We start from the raw sequence: 25,092 nt of genomic DNA on the forward strand, positions 1-25,092 counted from the left end.
GGCAGAGGTACAGGACGGCAGGCTCAGGGTCAGGGACCGGCAGGGTTCAGTAATCCAGAGGTGAAGCAAAGGTACAGGACGGCAGGCAGGCTCAGGGTCAGGCAGAGAGGTCAGGCGGGCCGGTACAGGGTCAGGACAGGCAAAGGTCAAAACCAGGAGGACCAGCAAAGAAAGGCTGGGAAAAAATAGGACCTGACAGGAAACCGCTGCTAAGCTTGAATGAACAAGACAAACTGGCAACAAACAGACAGAGAACACAGGTATATATACACAGGGGATAAAAGGGAAGATGGGCAACACCTGGAGGAGGGTGGAGACAAGCACAAGGACAGGTGAAACACTGCATCTCAATGCTAAAGGCGTCACTACAGACCCTTGTTTAATTCCAGGCTGAATCACAGCCGGTGGTGATCGGGAGTCCCATAGGGTGGCTCAGTGTTGTCTGGGTTAGGGTTTGGCTAGGGTAGGCCATCATTGTAAATAAGAATTTGTTCTTAACTGACTTGCCTAGTTAAATAAAGGTAAAACAAATAATTGTCTGATCTGATGTGATAGAGACATGGAGAGTAACAGTATGCCAATGTCAGTAGTTCTTAATGAAACCAATGGCCACCAACCATCAATTCTAAGGTCTTCTGAAGTGCATGTGACAGAAAGACATGGCTCTGCACAGCTACACCTTATGTCAGCTCAGTTGTAATAGATCACCTCTGTTGGGTGTTGGGTCCTGTCTCTTATTCCCTCTGTGACAACACCTGTCGTAGAGTATGCACGCAGAAAGGCCAACAGAGAATCTATCTTCTGCACTGTTAAATGTCAAGGTCATTGTAGTAGTTTCCCTAGATCATTTCATGTGTTCTGTTATTGTTTTCCCTTGTAGTTTTTCAGAAATGCTGTACTCGCAGTGTTTATTTTCAGAATATTTTACTTACGTGATTTGTTTTCATTTCTTTCGGGTTCTTTACTTTTAAAGAGGTGCATACATACTGTACAATCGTTCAATAATGTCTTCCTTTGCGTATCTTTCTCCCAGTGGTTTATTGAAGAACCAGCGTTTCAGCCTTCTTTACGGTTCTTAGATTTTTACAGTTTACCGTGTGGTCCGTCAGTTGGCACCTCGCAACTATTAGGCTTTGAGTCCGCAGCTTCCACCTTATCCCTTTCCACATGTAAAATCATCCCAATCAAATAATAATACTGCCACCTGTCTAACAAAGTTGCCCTTCTCAGCACATACGGTATAGGCCGATATTTTCCTTGCCTGTTATCATGCAGGAATTCTCTCAGCTATAAATGTCAAAGTCTGGGCCTGAATCGTGTAGGTGATCCATTCGCACCTCATCACCATGCCTGTTTAGGTGCTGTCTGTCTACAGAGATACCAAATAGCACCTTATTCCCTATGTAGTGCACTACCAGGGCCCATAGTAGTGCACTATATAATGAAAGGGTGCGATTTGGGACTTCTCTCTGGGGATTAGTGCCCCCCATACAGAAAGGCTGTCATCTGCTGCTGCTTTTAAACACAGCACCACAGCCCCTGCTGGGCTTGGGGCATTCGGTTTCCTGCACCTGGGCCTGCTGCAGTATTTGGGACCCACGCTGTGTTGTTGTGACCTAAGTGATCTCACCACCTAATTCATCCTCAAAATTAGACGTCTGAGTCAAAGCTCCCCAGCTGGGTCTTGAGAAATGCATTTGCGTTGCCAGTCGAGAGCATGGTCACATAGTTAAATACAACAACAATGCCAATGACAGTTCTCTCTTTCGAGTTGCCACTCTACAGCCAACACTACAGAAAACAACAGCAGCAGTCTGGCTGAGGTTTTGACATAGTGTTGATCTCTTCTCCCCACAGAATGCAGGGGACATTGAGAGCACCCTCAATATCCTCAATGTGCTGGATGAGCTGCTTTCAGCTGGTGAGTCTCTGTTGTTGATTCAGATTCATAGTAATTCCATGCAGATAAAATGCTACGGTACGTCTACTCCCCCTAGAGAGCTACAGTCTACTACCCTTCTTTGGTTTAGTTGTGTGTATGTGTGTCTATGTGTGTGTCGTGTGTGTGTGTGTGTCTGTGTGTGTGTATTTGTCTGTCTGTGTGTGTGTGTGTGTTCCAGGCACAGACAGACGGATCACCTACATGATCTCGAAGGGGGGCAGCGAGGCCCTCCTAAACGCCCTGGTGACCACAGCCAGGACCATCTCCCCCAACTTCACCATCCTCCTCCCCCTGCTGCACCTCCTGGCCAAGGTCGGACACAGAGGTGAGGCTCCAACTGACAGATCGGAGTGGAAATATAGTTTACAAGAACGTGAAGTGATACAATATTTGGAGATGTCATTATTTAGCGGTTGTCGTGAAAGTACATGGCTATTTGTCTCAGTTATACTGCATGTTGTCGTAAGAGGTTGTGAAACGGTCTGTAGATCTCGACCTTTCAACACAGTGGGTAGCTTGATGATTTTCTTAGTTACCATCTTAGAATGTCAACAGGAAGTGAGTCCACATCAAATAATGGCGATATCATGGCTTTCTCCCCTTTGGGCGAGGTGTCTGTCAGCTTTTAATAGAAAGGCTGACAGGTCCATCTGACTGTTATCCGTGTTATCCATTATCTGACAAAGCTTCACTGACATGGATGCATACCTTCATATCGTCACTAGTGGCATGTGGCCACTTGTATGAGTAGGAGAAGCTTTCTCAATTCATATACATTGCAATGTTCATTGTCACCCAAGCTAATGAAGGATTTATGGTAACCGGTATCAACAGCATCAGCTGGTTTCTAAAAACCCATTTTGGTCTCAAGCTATTTTGACAAGAATGAGAAGCAATGGTCAATTTATATGGTGCTGTGCAATATAATCGATCAATGTGGTTGTATAACTACTTGAATTAGATCCCACAACTCTTTACTTTCACACCTGCTTCATGATGTTACTGCTAAACAGCACATATAGTTGTATTGGTCTCACCTGCATTCCAGTAAAAGCCAAGCTTTACCCTGTACTTCAGGGGCCGGTGAGCCTTTTCTCTCTTCTCTACAGAGCATAGTACAGTCATCTAATGGGTGCCTATGACTGGACTCTTCACATTTAACGGGTGTCCTCCGATCACTAAAATGCCAGCTTTGAATGTTGATGCAATATCCAATAAAGCCAGTGACGCGTTTGAAAGTTGGTCTAAGTGGTTTTTCCACTGTAATTGCTGTAATATTGTATCATAAACTAGGATTTTTGTGCCTGGTTAAGCATGGTTGTGTGTCAGTGATTAGTAGAAAATCATACCAGATCTATTCCACTCCACAAACCGCCAGGCAATTCACATGTGTAAAAGCAGTGAGAAATCATTCAAGCAGATAGACAATCTAATAGCGTATTTGGATTGCATATCATTCAGTGAAAATATTGTCCTCGTGCGCCCAAGCAGCTTTTATTCATGAATTCATTTCATTATGGTGATTCACAATGAGAAGTGTTTTCTTGTTATTTTAAGTGGCGGATAAAATAAGCAAACCACATAGGCCTACAACTGTTTTAATTATACTAATCAAATCTTTATCTTCATTTGATATGTTTTTCTACCTCATAGAATGTTTCATTTTCTCTGAAAAATAACTGTGCAAACATTTGCACTGGTGTAAACAGTGTCAGTGGGTGGTCAGTTATCATTAGATCTGAGGGTTACCGATTGCTTGTCTGTGGTGTTATGTGTGTCTCGATCAGACCGTCGTATTGGGATGAAGGCAGAGAAGGCGGAGGCTGTGCTGCCAACTCTGACTCTGCTGAAACAGAATGTAAAACACACCAGGAGGACGGCAGCCTGCCTTTGGGTCCTCCAGGTTTTCTGCTCCTCTGGTAGGTCAATAACCCCTTAAAGCTTCAATCACACTTCACTGCTTTGTCTGGTTTGTGATTTACTCTCAATGTCAGCAGTATCCAGAATTAATACAAAGATCTCTATGGGACTCTGTGAGTTCAGGGAGTATGGAGGAGGTCTACATTCTGAAGAGGCGCCACATATTTGACTTGAGTGCAGATGTGCTGGTGCCCTTCATTTAGGATAGTAATTACGATTTAATGAAACCATACTGTATCCAAATATTGACCAGTGAAATGTGAAATGATGAAACAACATGGTCACAAGGTCTCATTTTTATGATGACTGTAAACTGTCAGTCAGTGAGTCGCTTATACTGTCACTGGTGAAAGTCCAGACTCTCCACAATCTTCCAATTTTGCTGCCTTAAAATGTAATTATGAAAGGGATTCAATTAGAGTTTTTCCCCTATCGATCTACCCAGCCTAATCCAAAGTGAAAGAAAAATTATAGGACATTTACCAAATTACTACAATATACAAAAGGAGGAACTATTGATTGCGTGTGTCTTCACACCCCAGGGTTAACACTTGGTGGAAGCACCATTGGCAGCCATTGTAGCTGTGAGTCATTTTTAATTGAACTCTCGTCAGAATTGAACTCTTAAGGCAACATATGTCCTTTTATTGATCAAAATTGTTCAAGCTCAGTACATTTGGTTGGGAATTTAATGATGGATATATGTATTTTTTAAGTATTATGGTGGCAGCATCATGTTACGGGTATGCTTGTCATTGGCAGCGACTGGGGAGCTTGTCACGATCTAAATAAATATGGAAGGAGCAAAGCCCAGTAAAAAGATCAAGGAAGACCAGCCTCAGTCTTTTGAAACCCTGGGATAGAGTTGAATTTTTCAGCAAGACAATTACACAAATGTTCATGCCAAAGACACACCAGAATGGCTTTCCAAGAGGTGTTGAGTTTTCCCGAGTGGTCTCATCTCAGTCCTGACTTAAATTAGCTGAAAATCAGAGACAAGGTTTGCTGCCCATCGCTTATTCCCAACCAAATGTACAGAGCTTGAGCAATTTTGTAAAAACAATGGACATATGATGCCCTAAGAGTCTCACTCAGGAGAGGCTGTAGTGTCTTCGTAGTACTGCTAAAGGGCATAGGCCTACAGAATGAATCTCAGCTGTAATGGTGCTCCCACTAAGTATTAACTCTGGGCTGTGAAAACATGCATCCTCATTTTGTATTTCTTAATCATTTGGAAACATTATATAATTTTACTTTCAGTTTGAAAATGTGGACTAGGTTGTGTAGATTGATAGGAAAAAAGAAAACCATTTAATCTCTTTTTTGATAACATTTTAAGGCAGCAAATGTGAACACACTCGGCAAAAACTGGTTGAATCAACGTTGTTTCAATCCAAAGATTCAATGTGTTTATGCTGAACCAACTTGTAACCTAAATCCAATGGCGAGGTGACATTTTCGGTTGATTTCACTTTGAATCCACGTTTATCGACAACCAAATGTAAATCCAAACTGGACGATGAACTGACATCTGTGCCCAGTGGGAAGATTCTGCAAGGGGTGTGTAGACTTTCAGTAGGCGCTGTAAATAGAAAAGTTTTGTCAGTAAGCAAACCTAAATGATGTGGTGGAAGTTAGAATTTTGGTTGAAGTTGAAGTCTCTTGAAATTCCCATGAAGCCAGTAGATTTCCACTCTGGACTCGTAAGGAATTGGACAAGGAGAAACGTTATGAATTAGCACTAGCCATTGAATGCAATTATCAATGGCATTTCTATTTCTTTCAGTCACCACAGCTACGCTGCTGGGACAAAACCGAGGCCTGGACGTTATATTCAGACTGATACCCCCTCACACTACGAGGCACAAACGCACCGTCAAGTGAGTATCGTATATCATGTCCACCTGTCATTGGCTGTGCCAGAGACATGCCACAGCTACAGCCAGAGCTCTACAGTATACCCACCGTTGCATTCTCTAAGCACTACACATATCACAGACGGATCAGATCGCACTGAAAATGAGACTAACCAAGTGCTGGGTGAATCAAATACTGCACTCTATATGATTTATAGCCCAAGATTTAACCATAAGTTCTCCTGAAGTGCTGTAAATTATTCTCTGTGGTTACACAATATTTAACAATCTTAGTGTCCTTATCAATAGGCTTTGGCCTAATAAATGATTGTCGCAGGAGAGGTGTAATGTTTATTGAAGATTTACTCAAGGTAAAAGTTTATTAATAATATCATGAATTTGGCATTCTATTTATAAGGCTAATGGTAACTACTTCTAATCTTCCGAAGATCCAATCAACCATGGATGAATGACAGTAAATCAGATGTCAACGTAGCTTTCATAAATGCAACTTAATTCCAAATGTACTTTCACATGTAGATTGTTTAAGAAAAGTTATAGGAAGTACTTTAAATGATTCAAATTTATTTAGGTAGGAGATGCAAAATTATATGGAAGCTCATCAATGTCTAAATGTGCTGACATGATAGCTCAGCTGAATCGAGCGCAGTTTGTTTCCAAAGCTGAGCATGGTACTTGCTTCAGTTCCTTAGAAAACTATGCAGTTATTATTTTTTTTAAATGTATTATTTCTTACATTGTTAGCCCAGAAGTTCTCAAGTGTTATTACATACAGCCGGGAAGAACTATTGGATATAAAAGCGATGTCAACTTACCATCATTACGAACAGGGATAAGTCTTTCTGAAGTGGATCCTTTGTTCAGACCTCCACCCGGACATGCAATCTTATTCCAGAGGCCGATCCAAAACAATGCAGTCGCTGCAGGAGAGGCAGACGGAGCCGCCTACTGGTCAGACTCAGAAGGCGAGCACACCATCCACCGATTCGGAGCATATTACTGTCCAATCTCTAGATAACAAGATGCACGAAATTAGGGCACGAGTTGCCTTCCAGAGAGACATCAGAGATTGTAACATTCTCTGTTTCACGGAAACATGGCTCACTCGGTATATGTTGTCAGTACAGTCGGTACAGCCACCCGGTTTCTTCACGGATCGCACCATCAGAAATAAACATCTCTCTGGTAAGAAGAAGGGCGGGGGAGTATGCCTTATGATTGACGGCTCATGGTGTAATCACAATAACATACAGGAACTCAAGTCCTTTTATTCACACAACCTAGAATTCCTTACAATCAAATGCCGACCGCATTATCTTCCAAGATAATTCTCTTCGATTATAGTCACAGCCGTGTATATCCCCCCCAAGCAGATCCCTCGTCAGCCCTGAAAGAACTTCACTAGACTCTAGTAAACTGGAAACCATACATTCTGAGGCTGCATTATTGTAGCTGGGGATTTTAATAATGCTAACCTAAGAATCATACTTCCTAAATTCTATCAGCATATCGAATGCGCGACAAGAGCTGGTAGCTTTCTGGATCATTGCTACTCGAACTTCCGCGACGCATACAAAGCCCTCCCCCGCCCTGCCTTTGGCAAATCTGACCATGACTCCGTTTTGTTCCTCCCAGCCTATAGACAGAAACTAAAACAGGAAACTCCCATGCTCAGGTCAATACAAAGCTGGTCTGACCAATCGGATTCCATGCTTCAAGATTGCTTCCATCACGTTGACTGGGATGTGTTCCGGATAGCCTAAGACACTAACATTGATGTATACGCTGACTTGGTGAGAGAGTTTATTAGCAAGTGCATCGGAGATGTCACACCCTCTGTGTCCATTAAAACCTTCCCTAACCAGAAACCGTGGATTGATGGCAGCATTTGCACAAAACTGAAAGCGCAAACCACCACTTTTAGTCATGGCAAGGCGACCGTAAACAGGACCGAATACAAACAGTGCAGCTATTCCCTCTGCAAGGCAATCAAACAAGCCGTCAGTATAGAGACAAAGTAGAGGCGCAATTCTATGGCTAAAACATGTATGTGGCAGGGTCTACAGTCAATCACGGATTACAAAAAGAAAACCAGCCCCGTCACGGACACCGATGTCTTGCTCCCAGACAAATTAAACAACTTTTTTGCTTGCTTTGAGGACAATACAGTGTCACTGACACGACCCGCTACCGAAGCCTGTGGGTTCTCCTTCTCAGTGGCCAACGTGAGTAAAACATTTAAACATGTTAACCCTCGCAAGGCTGCCGGCCCAGACGGCATACATAGCTGCATCCTCAGAACATGCGCAGACCAGCTGGCTGGTGTGTTTACGGACATATTCAACCAATTCCTATCCCAGTCTGTTTTCCCCACATGCTTCAAGATTGCCACCATTGTTCCTGTTCCCAAGAAAGCTAAGGTAACTGAACTAAATTACTATCACCCAATTGCACTCACTTTTGTCATTATAAAGTGCTTTGAGAGACTAGTCAAGGACCATATCACCTCCACCCTACCTGATACCCTAGACCCAATCCAATTTGCTTACCGCCCCAATAGGTCCACTGACGATGCAATCGCCATCATACTGCACACTGCCCTATCCCATCTGGACAAGAGGAATACCTATGTAAGAATGCTGTACATTGACAACAGCTCAGCATTTAACACCATAGTACCCTCCAAACTCATCATTAAGCTTGAGCCCTGGGTCTCAACCCCACCCTGTGCAACTGTGTCCTGGACTTTCTGACGGGCCGCCCCCAGGTGGTGAAGGTAGGAAACAACATCTCCACCCCGCTAATCCTCAACACTGGGGCCCCACAAGGGTGCGTTCTCAGCCCTCTCCTGTACTCCGTGTTCACCCATGACTGCATGGCCATGCACGCTTCCAACACAATCATCAAGTTTGCACACGACACTACAGTGGTAGGCCTGGTTACTAACAACGGAGAGACAACCTACAGGGAGGAGGTGAGGGCCCTCAGAGTCTGGTGTCAGGAAAATAACCTCTCACTCAATGCCAACAAAACAAAGGAGATGATCGTGGACTTCAGGAAACAGCAGAGGGAGCACCCCCCCCATCCACATCGACGGGACAGCAGTGGAGAAGGTGGAACGTTTTAAGTTCCTCTGTGTACACATCACAGATAAACTGAAATGGTCCACCGACACATACAGTGTGGTGAAGAAGGCGCAACAGCGCCGCTTCAATCTCAGGAGGCTGAGGAAATTTGGTAATCTAAAACCCTCACAACTTTTACAGATGCACAATTGAGAGCATCCTGGCGGGCTGTATCACTGGTATGCCTGGTATGGAAATTGCCTGGTATGGAAATTGCACTGCCCTCAACCTCAAGGCTCTCCAGAGGGTAGTGCGGTGTGCACAACGCATCACCGGGGGCAAACTACCTGCCCTCCACGACACCTACAGCACCCGATGTCACAGGAAGGCCAAAAAGATCATCAAGAACAACAGCCACCCGAGCCACTGCCTGTTCACCCCACTATCATCCAGAAGGCGAGGTCAGTACAGGTGCATCAAAGCTGGGACCGAGAGGCAGAAAAACAGCTTCAATCTCAAGGCCATCATACTTAAACAACCATCACTAACATAGAGAGGCTGCTGCCAACATACAGACTCAAATCTATGGCCACTTAAATAAACAAACTTAATAAAGATATCACTAGTCACTTTAAATAATGTCACTTTAATAATGTTTACATATCTTACATTACTCATCACATATGAATATACTGTATTCTACACCATCTACTGCATTTTGCCTATGCAGCACGCCATCACTCATCCATCCAATCCTTATATGTACATATTCTTATTCATCACTTTACATTTGTGTGTATTTGTGTGTATAAGGTAGTTGTTGTGAATTTGTTAGATTACTTATTAGATTTTACTGCGCAGTCGGAACTAGAAGCAAAAGCATTTCGCTACACTCGCATTAACATCTGCTAACCAAGTGTATGTGACCAATAAAATTGGATTTGATTTGATACTTAGAGGTAGGCATCTGGATGGTAGACTTGTTCTCACTGCAGTGTATTACCCCTCGTATAGCAGTAGGAGTCACTGTTCAGGCAGGAATCTATCGACACTTTTTATTACTTACTTCAATCTTTATTTGGGTTTATGGCATGATGTTGAAACAATGCTGTTGATTGAAAAATATCGTTCTACTGTCAGCATTGAACCAAGGTCAAATAAAATATGCCTAATCAAATATCAAATTACAAAATAATTTCAATCACCCAATATACACTGAGTGTACAAAACATTAGGAACACCTTGCTAATATTGAGTTGCACCGCTTTTGCCCTCAGAACAGCCTCAATTCGTTGGGGCATGGACTCTACAAGGTGTCGGAAGCGTTCCACAGGGATGCTGACCATGTTGACTACAATGCTTCCCACAGTTATGTCAAGTTGGCTGGATGTCTTTTGGGTGGTGGACCATTCTTGATACACACAGGGAAACTGTTGAGTGTGAAAAACCCAGCACCTTTGCAGTTCTTAACACACTCAAACCAGTGTGCCTGTTACGTACTACCATACCCAGTTCAAAGGAACTTAAATCTTTTATCTTGTCCATTCACCCTTTGATTTGCAAAGATACACAACCTACGTCTCAATGCTTAAAAATCCTTCTTTATCTTGTCTTCTCCCCTTAATCTACAGTACCGGAGCGCTAAGTCTCAGACCAACAGGCTCCTTAACAAATCCAATGTATTGTCATCTTATCCAGAATGACTTCCAATAGTAATTAGGGTTAAGTGCCTTGTCCAAGGGGATATCTGCAGATATTTGACCTAGTCTGCTCAGGGATTCAAACCAACAACCTTTCGCTTACTGGCCCAACACTCTTAACCACTAGCCTACCTGCCGCCCCACATCACAATATTTTGACCAATTACGTTGAAACCACATTGATTAAACCAGTGTGCGCCCAGTGGGTCTAGTTCACAGATACTGCTATAAAATCACTCACTCTGTCATCACTTTGCATGACTGCAGACTATGGACCACCACTCAATTTCAACATGAACTTGCATACTATACATACGTTTGAGTATAGTATACTTGGACAGTTCAATTCCTAATTTATCTACGCTAACTGTGTCTTATGAGTTAACAAAGTATAGCCTCACTCAGGAGTACTGCTAAAGTGCATGGGCCTACTGTGGTGCCACCGTGAAGCCAAGAGCCCAAAACAGAAGGTGTGTTGTTGCTTATAGATTCAAACATTATTTTTGTCTTATATCAAAATAGTTTTACCCTCTATGAGCAAGAGAGGTTTTACATTTTCTAAAAACTGAATCCCTGAAAAAGCGAAACCTTTTTCGTGTCTGCACAAATTGAACAATTTGCATACGTTTGCCTGGCTCAGGTTTGTAATTAAATGTGTGCCTTAAAGCGAGAGTCCGGCCGGGCAGAGGAGGAACTTGCTGAACCTGCATTCATCAAAACTTTCCACTGCAGCTCATTTAGAGGGAAGTAGGTTACTCATGTTTAATGGAGTTGGATCACGGCAGGGAGCATATGTATTGGCAGTCTCTTTCTGTGCAAAGTAAAATGGAAAGTAAATTGTCACCGCCTTTGGCTGCAGGGGGGGATTTTGAACACCTGACGTTCTCACTCAATTTGACATAATGTTATAATACTTTGCAAACACTAACGCACACAGTCAAACACATACACATGCAAGGGAACACACTCAGGCCAAGCACAAACACAGGCACACAAGCAACAGTCACACGCACCCAGACACACACACATTTGTTAGTAGTGCCTGCTATCAACAGCACCAGAGATCCCTGCTCCCAGCTTGGATTCTGATGGGAATTCTGACACATGTAATTATTTGTTCACATGTTGGAATAGGAAGAAGCTTATCAGTCAAGTATGTAGTGAACTGGGCCTCATAGCCTTTCCCCAACATGGTATAGAAAACGCAATACATCCAGATTTCCCTTTTTGTTGCCTATAGTGTTGACTGTGCACCATAAGCACTTACTACCCATAGGGAGAGCCCCAGTGCTGTATGGCTGCATCGCAACCACATTACTGAGGGCTGACAATGTCACAGCCAGCTGGGTTTCAACACAACAAGCTGTAGTTGATGAGAGGCGATCCGCAGGGCTAACCTTTGGCTATGAGCTAAGCCTTAATATGACCAAGAAGCTTTTCAAGGACAAAATTAACAAGACTCTCTCCCCCTCTGAGGATCACCTCTGTGTGTGTGTGTGTGTGTGTGTGATCATGGATCTGTCCAGAGGCATGTTGTATTCCCCGTAGAAACAACAACAGCCACAGCTGTGAGGAACAACTTTATTATGACCCCTGTTCAAACAGGCTGAAATTAGTCCCATTTTTCATGTGATTTCGAGGTAGAAGAAATCGCCCGGATAATTCGTTTTCACCGCTCCGATCAGATATCCCCACGGGCTCTTTAATATACAGCACTGTTAGGTGCCTGTGTTAAACTGTTTCAGTTTGAGTCTGAGACAGGGAGACGGTGTGGCGTATTAGGAAAACTGAGAGCATGGTAACTGATTCATTTAATAGGCTACATATGACACACTGTGTGAATGGCATTGATGTGGACTCATCAGAGGGGAAGCACACACTGTTGATCCTTAATAATGGAACATGTCACAGGAGACGTGTCCTCTTAATGTGGATCAAAGACAATCAACAGACAACAATTGGCTGGCATGACATTTCCTGTGTCCCAGCGACGGCATGCAACACTGTTTGTTTTGGCTTGTTTATGCCCTTCACCTCAGCTCTAGATCAACAGAACACACCACTGCATCATCCTAATTCAGGGGGCTATACGTTAGGATTTATGTGGATGTAGAGAGAACCACATTCATAATTAATCTATGTTCACACTGTTGTGGCAGAATATATGTCTGCAACCCTGAATCAGCAGTTCTGTTGCTGGTAATAAATGCTTATGATTGCAGTGACAGGGATTTCGACATTACTAAAGCAGGTGCCTCTGTGCTTATGTAAACTATAAAATGCTGACTGGGATATTGGAGAGGTGCCCATCTTCTTGGTTTTATTCTGCAGAAGGAGAGCAGGCCCTTAATCACTGTTGTATGTAAAATGACTTCTCTTTTCTTTCACAGGGCAGCAATCGATGCACTGGCAGCACTTTTATGTTCAAGTAAGTATTCTTCAGCCCCTCTCACTCATACCTTTTTCCTCTTTATAAACTCTTACCTTCCATACTAGCAGTCTGGAATAGTTCTATCCCAATCCACTGTGCTATTGGCTGTCTCAGATGATCTAGTTCAAGGCCATGGGAGTAATCAGGATCATAATGGGGAGGAATATTGAGTGGCATTTTGTGTTGGATAGCCTCGACTCCAGCCGGGTAATGTGTCAGATGGTCTGTGCCACAGGCTTTGTTTTGACCACACAATGAATCTATTCTCTCGATATCAAACCCCTTAATTAACTGGTCAAACGTGGTCATTTTATCGAGTCTGTTTACGAGCCATTGTTGTTTTATAACTATTGATGTTATGCAGGCATAGAAGCGTATACACAAAATATGGTTTAGTGATATAGGGAAGCCAGCTGTGAATTAGCTCAGTGCCATTTTGTACATAATTGTGATAATATTCCAGGCAATTTACTTTTTCAAATGAGCACACAGGAGACTGTTCTTCTGTAGTACCCAAGAAGTTGTTTTATGACCGGGGCTTGAATATGGATATGAAATGTATTACCAGTTTTAGCAATTCTGCTAACAGAGGCATTGGTGACATATGCATATATGACAAGCAATGCTATTGGGATCAAAATGAAGTCTTTTTCATTTTCACTTAGCTCACATCTTCTTGGGTGATAATAGTACACATCCAATCTCCATGTCTGTGTTAGCCCTCAGAGTGATCATCTTCATGAAATTATTGAATTGATTTGATGTCTTGCACCCCTTCCCAGTCGGATTCACTCAGTTGAAACACAATCACAGTCAGTATGGCATGATTACACAGAGGTTCTCCACAACTTTACAGCTTGTCAGACACTGATTTAATATCACATCTCCCTCACTGGATATTTGCTCATAACACAAGCTATATTAGCTATTGATATTGTAGTAAATGTTAAAAATCACTTTAATATTACTCCCTGTGTGCTTTAACAGAACCGTTATTTCCTTTAATCATCGAGGGAAGCATCCCCACCCCCAACAAAATGAAGATTCTGTTTTCTCTGGGCATTCAAAATGCGTAAAGGCATGAAAAACACACAAGCTCAGCTATTAATCTGCCAGGGAGAGGTTGCTCAGCTCTGAGCTGTTCTAACAGCCAGGGAGAGGTGTTCTGGTCTACCTGTGGGTGGCAGTGTGACTCTGTGCCTCACTCAGCTCCTCAGCTCTCTCTTTGTGTATACAGGCTCTGCACCTGTTGATGCACTGCAGTTGCTGAACGATTCTACTTGTGAATAACATTAGGCTCCTGGTTCTCTCTGAAGCCTATTTTAAAGATGTGCGCCTAGGCGGGGATGGTGCAATTAATTCTCTTTCATTCAGCAGCAATTTCCAGTGTGCAGTCGCTGCTCTTTGTCTATGCAGTCCACAGGGAGCTTTATTACGCTTTGTGATGTTTTTTTTTGTTGACTTTCCTGGTTTCCTGTTCTCTCAAGGAGGATGTCAGAGGTAGTCGATAACCATCGAACAATTCACCTCCTTCTTCCTTGTATGGTTTGACGATCAGTTGGCTGTGCATTTTAATTCAGTGCTACACATTTAGTTGTCGTAGGCTAGATTATGTTTCTGTATCAACATGTGAAAAGGAAAGTCCCAGATACATTTTTTACATTTTTTTTCAGCTTTATTTTCAATGTTTTACCATTTCAACTAGGCTTGAGCTGCTTCCACTCTTACGCATAGTCTATGTGTTGATGTAGTATTTCTGGGCAGCTGTTATGACACAGTATCTCAATCCAAATTATACTCTCCCCATAGGATTAGAAAACCAAACCTTTTATAAACCTTTCTAGGATAATGAGATAGGCCTACAGCAAGACATATTGCTTGCATACATACCTGTCCCTGTGGCTGTGATTGGAGTTATGTGAATTAGCTTTGTTGTATGCAGTACCTACCTATCCGCTCCTATACATCTGCATGCATTTCACCCCAAGTGGATCTCTTGTCCCATGGGAGAGCAAAGAAAAAACATTTCAGAAAGCTGTGTTTGGCAGAGGGCTAGATCGAGGTGATAGGAGGGAGAGAGAGAGTTGGAAAGGGGATACCTAGTCAGTTGCACAACTGAAATGTGTCTTCCACATTTAACCCAACCCCTCTGAATCAGAGAGGTGTGAAGCCTGCCTTACTCTACATCATTTTCACCCAGGGAGCTGTTGTTGTTCAGGGTTAGCTGCCTTGCTCAAGGGTAGAACAAAACATTTGTCCACCTTTGCTGACTTAGGGATTTGAACCCACAACCTTTTGGTTACTGTCCCAAAGCTCTTAGCTGCTAGGCTACCTGCTCGCCAGAGTGAGATACAGAGAGAGAGAGAGAGAGAGGGGAGCTCTTGCACTAGTGAGAGAATCCCCAGTCCTTTCTCATTTGTTTCCATACTCATGCTACACTCCATCTCCTGTGATCATCTGTCAGACACTGTAGTGGGGAGATGCACTTGAGCACTTCCCATGCTGCCCCAGTCCAGCATACGTCACAGTACCCATGTCAGGTTGACCTTCAACGCTAGCTCAGTCCTCTGTGGACTACTGCAGTGGCACTGTAGATTCTCTATCAGTGTAGCTCTGGCTCTGGCATTGGTATTGGCCAGGCCCCAGTTTCCTCATCAGATACAAGGATGCATTCTGTTATAAGATAGGCAAGCTGTGTCAATGGGAGTATACACATTGTCCTCCCCTTCACCGAACAGTAGAAAGGCTCACGGCTATTGTGAATAGTAGATGTACTTACGCTCCTGTTTATACCATCCAGACTGAACACGCAGCTAGCTACAGTAACTAAACAAAGCCAGAGTGCCTTTAAACTTAGATTACTAATAAATGTTCATTCCACAAGTGCTGGCTAGACTAACAGTCTTTCCTTCAATCATGTAGCCGTTGTAGCACTCACTAGACCTTAATTATCATACCAGTTGGACTTCTTAGCATATTCTTCATCTTAACGAGTTGTTCTGCCCAGTGCTATCGTCACGGAGCCTACAAGCATTGTAACACAAACTGCCCTCGTCTCACTGAGTTTCTCATCTCATCCCTTTTGAAGCAGTCTTCCTCCATTCTACATCTATTCTCCCCCAAAAAAATGCATCATTATGACATCGAACGCCATGTGGTTTAATCGGACGTCGACACTTCAGTTCATTATACTATTGTTCATTTGGCCTCTCAGTGCCAAGATGATGCGTGCTCTTATTGTGTTATTTGAATAAAAGCACGGTGAAGCATGACACGGAGGAAAAAAGCGCCAGCCGGCATCCATTTGAATATGAATAGCTAATACAGCTGCTTGTAGTGAACATTTAACCAGACCTAGAGAGTAAACACTAAGGTGGTGTCTAATACCTAAATTGATGCAAAGGTCACGTGTGAATAAATATTTGAAAAAAGGTTTTCAAACTCCCTCAATACATTGAATCCATTTAGCAGTCAAGCCTATCTGGAGGACATATGATGGATACTATGTTTCTGCCTTCTGTTAGGCCTTGCCAAATTATAACTGAAGAGAATAGAGGGGCTTCAGAGAGGTAGTTAAGTGATGCCAACAGGAGGAAGTGCTTCACGTTTCAAGTTTATTTCATTCTGTTGTGTTTCATTGTAATGAGGCTGGAAATGAGGACACTTGGGTGTTTCTACTGCTATTAAACCAGGTAGAAAAATGTTACTGTCTCTAGAGAGCTGTGATAAAAGCTTACCCTGCAGATACTGAATGCAATAGTATGTATTTTTCCAACCATGACATCTCACGCTGTGTGTTATGCAGTATTCTACATCTTCCAAGAAAGACAGCTCTCTATGTCAATGTAATAACACTCATTGGCCATAGGATCAAGATCCTTGACATTACCGCAGTGGGCTTGATAAATAGGCCAAGAATGCATTGTTAAGCATAGCTGCTCAATAAATATATACTATAGTACAACTACAGTGCATTCGGAAAGTATTCAGACCCCTTGACTTTCTCCACATTATGTTACGTTTACAGCCTTATTCTGAAACGGATTCAATTGTTTCCCCCCCTCATCAAGCTACACACAATACCCCATAATTACATTTTGCAAATGTTTAAAATAAAACCCCAGAAATATCACATTTACATAAGTATTCAGACCTTTTACCCAGAACTTTGTTGAACACCTTTGGCAGCGATTACAGCCTTGAGTCTTCTTGGGTATGAAGCTACAAGCTTGGCACACCTGTATTTTGGGAGTTTCTTCCATTCTTCTCTGCAGATCCTCTCAAGCTCTGTCAGGTTGGATGGGGAGCGTTGCTGAACAGCTATTTTCAGGTCTCTCCAGAGATGTTTGATCGGGTTCAAGTCCGAGCTCTGGCTGGGCCATTCAAGGACATTCAGAGACTTGTCCCGAAGCCACTCCTGCGTTGCCATGTCTTTGTGCTTAGGGTCATTGTCCTGTTGGAAGGTGAACTTTCGCCCCAGTCTGAGGTCCTGAGCACTCTGGATCAGGTTTTCATCAAGGGTCTCTCTGTACTTTGTTCCGTTCATCTTTCCCTCGATCCTGACTAGTCTCACAGTCCCTGCCTCTGAAAAACATCCCCACAGCATGATTCTGCCACCACCATGCTTCACCGTAGGAATGGTGCCAGATTTCAGGCCTGGCATTCAGCCCAAATAGTTCAATCTTGGTTTCATCAGACCAGAGAATCTTGTTACTCATGGTCTGAGAATGTTTAGGTGCCTTTTGGCAAACTCCAAGCGGACTGTCATGTGCCTTCCGTCTGGCCACTCTAGCCTGATTGGTGGAGTGCTGCAGAGATGGTTATCCTTCTGGAAGGTTCTCCCCTCTCCACAGAGGAACTCTGGAGCTCTGTCAGAGTGACCATTGTGTTGTTGGTCACCTCCCCGACCAAGGCCCTTCTCCCCCGATTGCTCAGTTTGGCTAGGCAGCCAGCTCTAGGAAGAGTTTGGTGATTCCAAACTTCTTGCGTTTAATAATGATGGAGGCCACTGTGTTCGTGGGTACCGTCAATGCTACAGATCTGTGCCTCGACACATTGCTGTCACGGAGGTCTACGGACAATTCCTTTGACCTCATGGCTTGGTTTTTATCTCTGACATGCACTGTCAACCGTAGGACCTTACATAGACAGGTGTGTGCCTTTCCAAATCATGTCCAATCAATTGAATTTGCCCCAGGTGGAATCCAATCCAGTTGTAGAAACACCTCAAGGATGATCAATGGAAACAGGATGCACTTGAGCTCAATCTCAAGTCTCATAGCATAGGTTTTGAATACTTATGTAAACAAGGTATTTCAGTTTTTTAATTTTTTTTATACATTTGCAAAATATTCTACCAACCTGTTTTCGCTTTGTCATTATCTGGTATTGTGCGTAGAATGATGAAGTAAAAAAAGTATTTATCCATTTTAGAAAAAGGCTGTAACCTAATAAAATGTGGAAAAAGGGAAGGGGTCGGAATACTTTCCGAATGCACTGTATTTAAATAAATCAAATCTAAATGTATTGGTCGCTTACGCAGATTTTCAGACGTCATCCCATGTCTAGCGAAATGCTTGTGTTTCTAGCTCCAACAGTACACTAATATCAAGCAATACAATAACAATACACACATAATAATTATCAGAATGAGCAATGTCAGAGTCCAGAGTAAACACTGCACAAAACATTAAGAACACCTTCCTAATATTGAGTTGCACCCCCCTCCTTTCGCCCTCAGAACAGTTTCAATTCGTCAGGGCATGGACTCGACAAGGTGTCCAAAATTTTCCACATGGATGCTGGTTTTGTTCATTTTAATACTTCCCACAGTTGTGTCAAGTTGGCTGGATGCCCTTTGGGTGGTGGACCATTCGTGATACACACGGGAAACTGTTGAGTGTGAAAAACCCAGCAGTGTTGCAGTTCTTGACACAAACCAGTGCACCTGGTACCTACTACCATACCCCGTTCAAAGGTACTTCAATATTTTGTCTTTCCCATTCACCCTCTGAATGGCTCACATACACAATCCATGTCTCAATTGACTCAAGGCTTAAAAATCCTTCTTTAACTTGTCTCCTCTCCTTCATCTACACTGATATATATATATATTTAATTAGAGTGTATAGAAATGATGGAAAGTATATGAAGAGAAAAGGTGTGTACAGCAGTAGTTATATAGGATGAGACTTGACTAGAATACAGTATTTACATATGAAGTGGGTAATACAGAATGTAAACATGATTAAAGTGAGCCCCTACAAAAAGGTCCTTTATAATAAAGCCATAATAACATTTGTGATGTGGCATAGGCTACAGTTGAGCAGAAGTGTTTTTAGCATTTCCACACATGGGGAACATTTGTTTGCAGGGTCATGACAGAAAGCATTAGCTGAATCTTTTTTATTTCCACATACTGACCGGAATGAGTGGCTACACTGACACTGACAAACTGAGTTCAATCTGGTCTTGAATTCAAACAAACAACAGCCCAGTCCAATGTGGTGACATACAGATTGTAGAATATTAGGAGGTAATATATATATTATAGGCTACAGTAGGCTACTAAATACAAGTTCCAGTGGCACACTGAGTCACCCAACGATGAAGATGAAGCCATACTGCAGGATACTACTCACGGTGATGGCCGATGCGCTCCTCTTGGCAATAGCCTATTTCACGATGAGATACTTTGAAAAACAGTGCTGCTGTTCGCCAACAATATCTGCATTTAAACATTTGCAAAAGGCAAACAGACAGCCGCAATCAAACATAGAAAAGTAATGTATAGATGACAGTTCCCATTGAAGTTAGGACTGGCAGCTATTGCCATCATAGCCATGAGTTTAACACTCAAACTCTCAGAGTGAGAGGTTCCAAAATCCTTCCATGGACTATATGTCTATGGGCACAATGCTACAAGCTGTATATTTGGCGCGCATGCTGCCCAAATTGCGGCCTTCCTGACTATAGGCAATCGGTAACTGACAAATAAATAATAATACAAATAAAAATACACTATATATACAAAAGTATATAATCAAATTAGTTGATTTGGCTATTTTAGCCACACTTGTTGCTGACAGATGTATCAAATCGAGCACACAGCCAATGCAATCTCCATAGACGAACATTGGCAGTAGAATGGCCTTACTGAAGAGCTCAGTGACTATCAATGTGGCAACGTCATAGGATGCCACCTTTCCAACCAGTCAGTTTGTCAAATTTCTGCCCCGCTTGAGCTGCCCCGGTCAGCTGTAAGTGCTGTTATTGTGAAGCGGATAAGTCTAAAAGCAACAACGGCTCGGCTGCGAAGTGGTAGGCCACACAAGCTCACAGAACGGGACCGCTGAGTGCTGAAGCTTGCCAAAAATATGTGGACACCTGCTGGTCAAACATCTCATTCCAAAATCATGGGCATTAATATGGAGTTGGTCCCCCCTTTGCTGCTTTAACACTAGATGTTGGAACATTGCTGCGGGGACTTGCTTGCATTCAGCCACAAGTGTATTAGTAAGGTCGGGCACTGATGTTGGGCGATTAGGCCTGGCTCACAGTCGGTCTTCCAATTCCTCCCAAAGGTGTTCGATGGAGCTGTGGTCACAGCTCTGTGCAGGTCAGTCAAGTTCTTCCACACCGATCTCAACAAACCATGTCTGTATGGACCTCGCTTTGTGCACAGGGGCATTGTCATGCTGAAGCAGGAAAGGGCCTTCCCAAAAAATGTTGCCATAAAGTTCGAAGCACAGAATCGTCCATAATGTCATTGTATGCTGTAGGGTTAAGATTTCCCTTCACTGGAACCAAGGGGCCTAGCCTGAACCATGAAAACAGCCCCAGACCATTATTCCTCCTCGACCAAACTTTACAGTTGGCACTATGCATTCAGGCATGTAGTATTCTTCTGACATCCGCTAAACCCAGATTAGTCGGTCAGATGGCCAAGCATGATTCATCATTCCAGAGAACGTGTTTTCACTGCTCCAGGTTCCAATTGCGGCGAGCTTTACACCATTCCAGCCGACATTTTGCATTGTGCATGGGGATCTTAGGATTGTGTGCGTCTGCTTGGCCATGGAAACCCATTTCGGGAAGGTCCCGACTAACTGTTCTTGTGCTAATGTTGCTTCCAGAGGCAGTTTGGAACCTCGGAGGTGAGTGTTGCAATCGAGGAACTCTGCCTAGAAGTCGCCTCTTCACCGTCGACTTAGGGACTGGCACTATTTAATGAAGCTGCCAGTTGAGGACTTGTGAGGTGTCTGTTTCTCAAACTAGACACTCTAATGTACTTGTCCTCTTGCTCAGTTGTGCACCGGGGGCCTCCTACTCCTCTTTCTATTCTGGTTAGAGAGTCCGTTTGCACTGTTCTGTGAAGGGAGTAGTGCACAGCGTTGTACGAGATCTTCAGTTTCTTGTCAATTTCTCGCATGGAATCGCCTTCATTTCTCAGAACAAGAATGGACTGACTAGTTTCAGAAGAAAGGTCTTTGTTTCTGGCAATTTTGAGCCTGTAATCGAACCCCCAAATGCTGATGCTCCAGATGCTCAACTAGTCTAAAGAAGGCCAGTTTAATTGCTTCTTTAATCAGGATAACAGTTTTCAGCTGTGCTAACATAATTGCAAAAGGGTTTTCTAATGATCAATTAGGCTTTAAAATGATAAACTTGGATTAGCTAACACAAAGTGAAATTGGAAGACAGGAGTGATGGTTGCTGATCATGGGCCTCTGTACGCCTATGTAGATATTCCATAAAATATTCCAGCTACAATAGTCATTTACAACATTAACAATGTCTACACTGTATTTCTGATCAATTTGATGTTATTTTAATGAGGGAAAAATGTTTTTCTTTCAAAAACAAGGACATTTCTAAGTGTCCCCAAACTTTTGAAAGGTAGTGTATACTTTATTTTTTTTTAAATGTGCATTCTCCCCCCACTGGCCTGGGCCCAGGACCTTTAGCCCCAATAAGCTCCCACATTAACACGGCCCTGGGTAGAGTACCTAGTGGTGATGACTATTTCAATGTCCACAAAGCAGTAGTCATATAGCAGGGCAGAGACGTAACCCTTGGCCACAGTAGTGATCTCTAAGGAAAGGTAGGTCGAGCCACAGCCTGTTCAACCCGCTACCATCCAGAAGGCGAGGTCAGTACAGGTGCATCAACGCTGGGACAGAGAGACTGAAAAACAGCTTCTATCTCCAGGCCTTCAGACTGTTAAACCATTTTCATATCTTTCTTTCAGAGGCCAATGTCAGGGCCGCTGTGGCTAAGGGTTACGTGTCTGCCCTGTTGAAGCTGTATGAGGACTGGCATAACAAGGACCCGGACCATGAGACCATCCCCATCCGCCTGGCCCTGCTCCATTGCCTGCACCAGACCACCCACTGCAGCGCTGGCCGGGACGCTCTGGTGGCGCAAGGGGGCATTAGCCTCCTCTACCACACCACACAGGTATACCCACACATAGCTTCACATTCTACCAGTCACTGTTATAAGCCATAATTAATATCCCTTACTTTAATGGATTTTTTTTACTCCTTTGTAATTTCTCAGATCTAATTGCTTTAATGATAATGTTTTTTATAATTGGAGTTGGTATTGCCTGGCAATTCGGATTGCCCTCGCCAAGTTATTTGCGTATAATACAGAGCTTGATTGTAATGCTGGATAATGCATGCTAATGTCGGGAAAAAAAAATCCTAAATACATGTAGGAGGTGGCTGTATTTCTGTTTGTGTTGCTGTTTTGAAGACCTGCCTGGCCAGTAATGGTCTGGAATCTCTGGTGGAGCCTGCTGTCCAGCTGATGAGGAAGTGCTATCCTAAATGTCCCCTGCCTCTGACCTCGGATCAGAGTGTTTATACCTTCCCCCTGCCTGGGAGGCCTACTGACACTGCTCCAAGACCCCAAGGTATTGTTTGCCTATCTCTGTTTTCATCTCTCTCTCTCTCTCTCTCTCTCTCTCTCTCTCTCTCTCTCTCTCTCTCTCTCTCTCTCTCTCTCTCTCTCTGTTTCTCTCTCTCTCTGTTTCTCTCTCTCTCTCTCTCTCTCTCTCTCTCTCTCTCTCTCTCTCTCTCTCTCTCTCTCTCTCTCTCTCTCTCTCTCTCTCTCTCTCTCTCTCTCTCTGCTTCTGTTTCTCTCTCTGTCTCACACTCTCTCGGATACTATACTGGGAGGCGTGTGATGTTTAAAATGTTGATGTAACTGCGAGAATATGATGAGCGACATTATCCCACTGTGAACACACTGGCAGTGGTCGGCAGTGATAAAGTCTTCCTGCCATGTTTGTCATTCAGCGAGCATAGGCTTGGTTACCGTGGCAACCCTGGGTCTCTGAGGCAGACTCTTTAGATGCCCACCTCATTTCTCTTAGTGATGAGGCACACTTCATCTGATCTGCCTATAAGCAGGCGGCAGTGGAACTCTGTGAGAACAGGATGGAGCACAGGATGATCCATCCACAGGAAAGAATAGGCATGCGCCATGCATTAGTGTATGATTGTACGTGTTGCTGAACTACAAACTGGCACGTGCTCTTACAATGTGAGAAAAATCGGAAAAGCCTTTGAAGATCTATATATACAGGGACCAACAGGGACATATTTGACAGTTTTCGAAATGGGATACTGTCTGCAGCGCCGCACATCAACATGATCCGCCTGCAACATTGAAATGGAGTGTCTCTCCGGTCACATCAACGGGGACACACCTCTAAAATCTGCTAGAGGGCAATGGTTCCTTTAAGACCCCTGCAGCTACCGATGCCACACGGCCCTCTCAGTAATGACCCTCCAAATTGAAATACCTTGATATGGCCGCTGTTGCTACGAGGCAGATTTCATTTTGCCATGTTCCTAGCTCGTTCTGGTGCATTCTTTTCATCTGTCTGATGAGATAGCCCTGACTTCACCTCTCTCATCTGCCAGTCCAGTTAGCAGACTAGAACATCAGGCTGACAGGTCTACAGAAACAAAAGAAGATCAAGTTTTTTGCGTTTTAAGTTCAGGCACATTGCTGTAAAATCCACATGAGACAGACGTGTTAGGGCTTTGTAGGGTATAGAAGATACAGGAACACATCGAAGCTGTCATGTGTTTTTTTGTTGTTTTGATCCCTGCCACACGTCTGTACTGTGCATTTCACATTTTGCATATTAGTCATGCACAAATACATCACATGTCAGACAGGAACAGATTTCTCGCGGACCAGTTTGTTTTGATCCAACACAAATAGTGCAAAAGCCTTTGACATTTACGTCTTTGTGTCTTTTCTTTTCCCTAGATGTCAGCTTCGAAGATGATAGTGACGACGACATTGAAAATGAAGAGGCTGACTGCGGCAAGGAATATGTGAGTGATTTGTGATCCTCGCTCGGAGGCAATACACACATGCACGCGGCAGTCATGCGCACACATACACACATGCAAACACTCACTCACTCAAGCACCCGCACCCAGTCACACTCGCACAGGCACAGACGCAATCTGACACATGCAATTCTCCTCTGTAATTTCTCCTAAATGAGTAAATGGGAGTATATTTGACTGATCCGTTACTTTGTGAAAAGGAAGACGATCTGTGCGTGCCATGAGCTTGACGTGAAGTGCTTCCTGCCTTCACGTTACTTCAATAACAGGACCTCTGATGGAGGCAGAAATCAATGCCACCCCGCTGCTTTTGTTCAAACCCCCAGTGTTCGATCTGGAGCGTGAAGTCCCAAAAGCCCTGGTCCTCCTTAGAAATGTAAATAACGATTGCCAGAATAAATTGACGGACGTTTTGGGGATCTAAAATGTGTTAGATCACCCAAGGTGAATAATTTGAAAGTTCGCTTTGAAATAAATAGTGATCCATTCTGACTAATATATTTGTCATCACACAGGACCACGTGCTGACACAGACCAATCACGGGCCGGCAGGTTACAAGGAGGCTCGCGCCATTATGCACACTCGTTGCACGTGTCTCTCAGGCAGGATGAAAATGACTACATCGACCATGATCCTTTGGTAGTTATGGCCACTTTCACCGTGATTCTTAGCAATTTTTGGTGCCATTCAGCCCCATTCAGCAATATGTCGTGCTTCAAATTCAAATACTTCCGGCTTCATGCACCATTGGGAGTTGTCCATAGGAAGACATGGATGCTGT

The 25,092-nt window shown here is 43.5% G+C and overlaps 1 protein-coding gene across 1 annotated transcript in view; it reads left to right on the forward strand.

Moving 5' to 3' along the window:
• The window catches only part of LOC118376621 (cytosolic carboxypeptidase 4), a 152,135-nt gene that overhangs the window by 17,736 nt on the left and 109,307 nt on the right, over window positions 1–25,092 (forward strand). The window contains exons 3-10 of the mRNA XM_052465645.1: window positions 1,858–1,921; window positions 2,121–2,267; window positions 3,730–3,861; window positions 5,649–5,742; window positions 12,895–12,932; window positions 22,186–22,394; window positions 22,695–22,854; window positions 24,225–24,292. Of these exons, the coding sequence (XP_052321605.1) occupies window positions 1,858–1,921; window positions 2,121–2,267; window positions 3,730–3,861; window positions 5,649–5,742; window positions 12,895–12,932; window positions 22,186–22,394; window positions 22,695–22,854; window positions 24,225–24,292 (912 nt within the window). The remainder of the gene's footprint in view (window positions 1–1,857; window positions 1,922–2,120; window positions 2,268–3,729; window positions 3,862–5,648; window positions 5,743–12,894; window positions 12,933–22,185; window positions 22,395–22,694; window positions 22,855–24,224; window positions 24,293–25,092) is intronic.

Source organism: Oncorhynchus keta, chromosome 17, assembly GCF_023373465.1.
Source record: "Oncorhynchus keta strain PuntledgeMale-10-30-2019 chromosome 17, Oket_V2, whole genome shotgun sequence".
NCBI classification, from domain to species: Eukaryota; Metazoa; Chordata; class Actinopteri; order Salmoniformes; family Salmonidae; genus Oncorhynchus; species Oncorhynchus keta.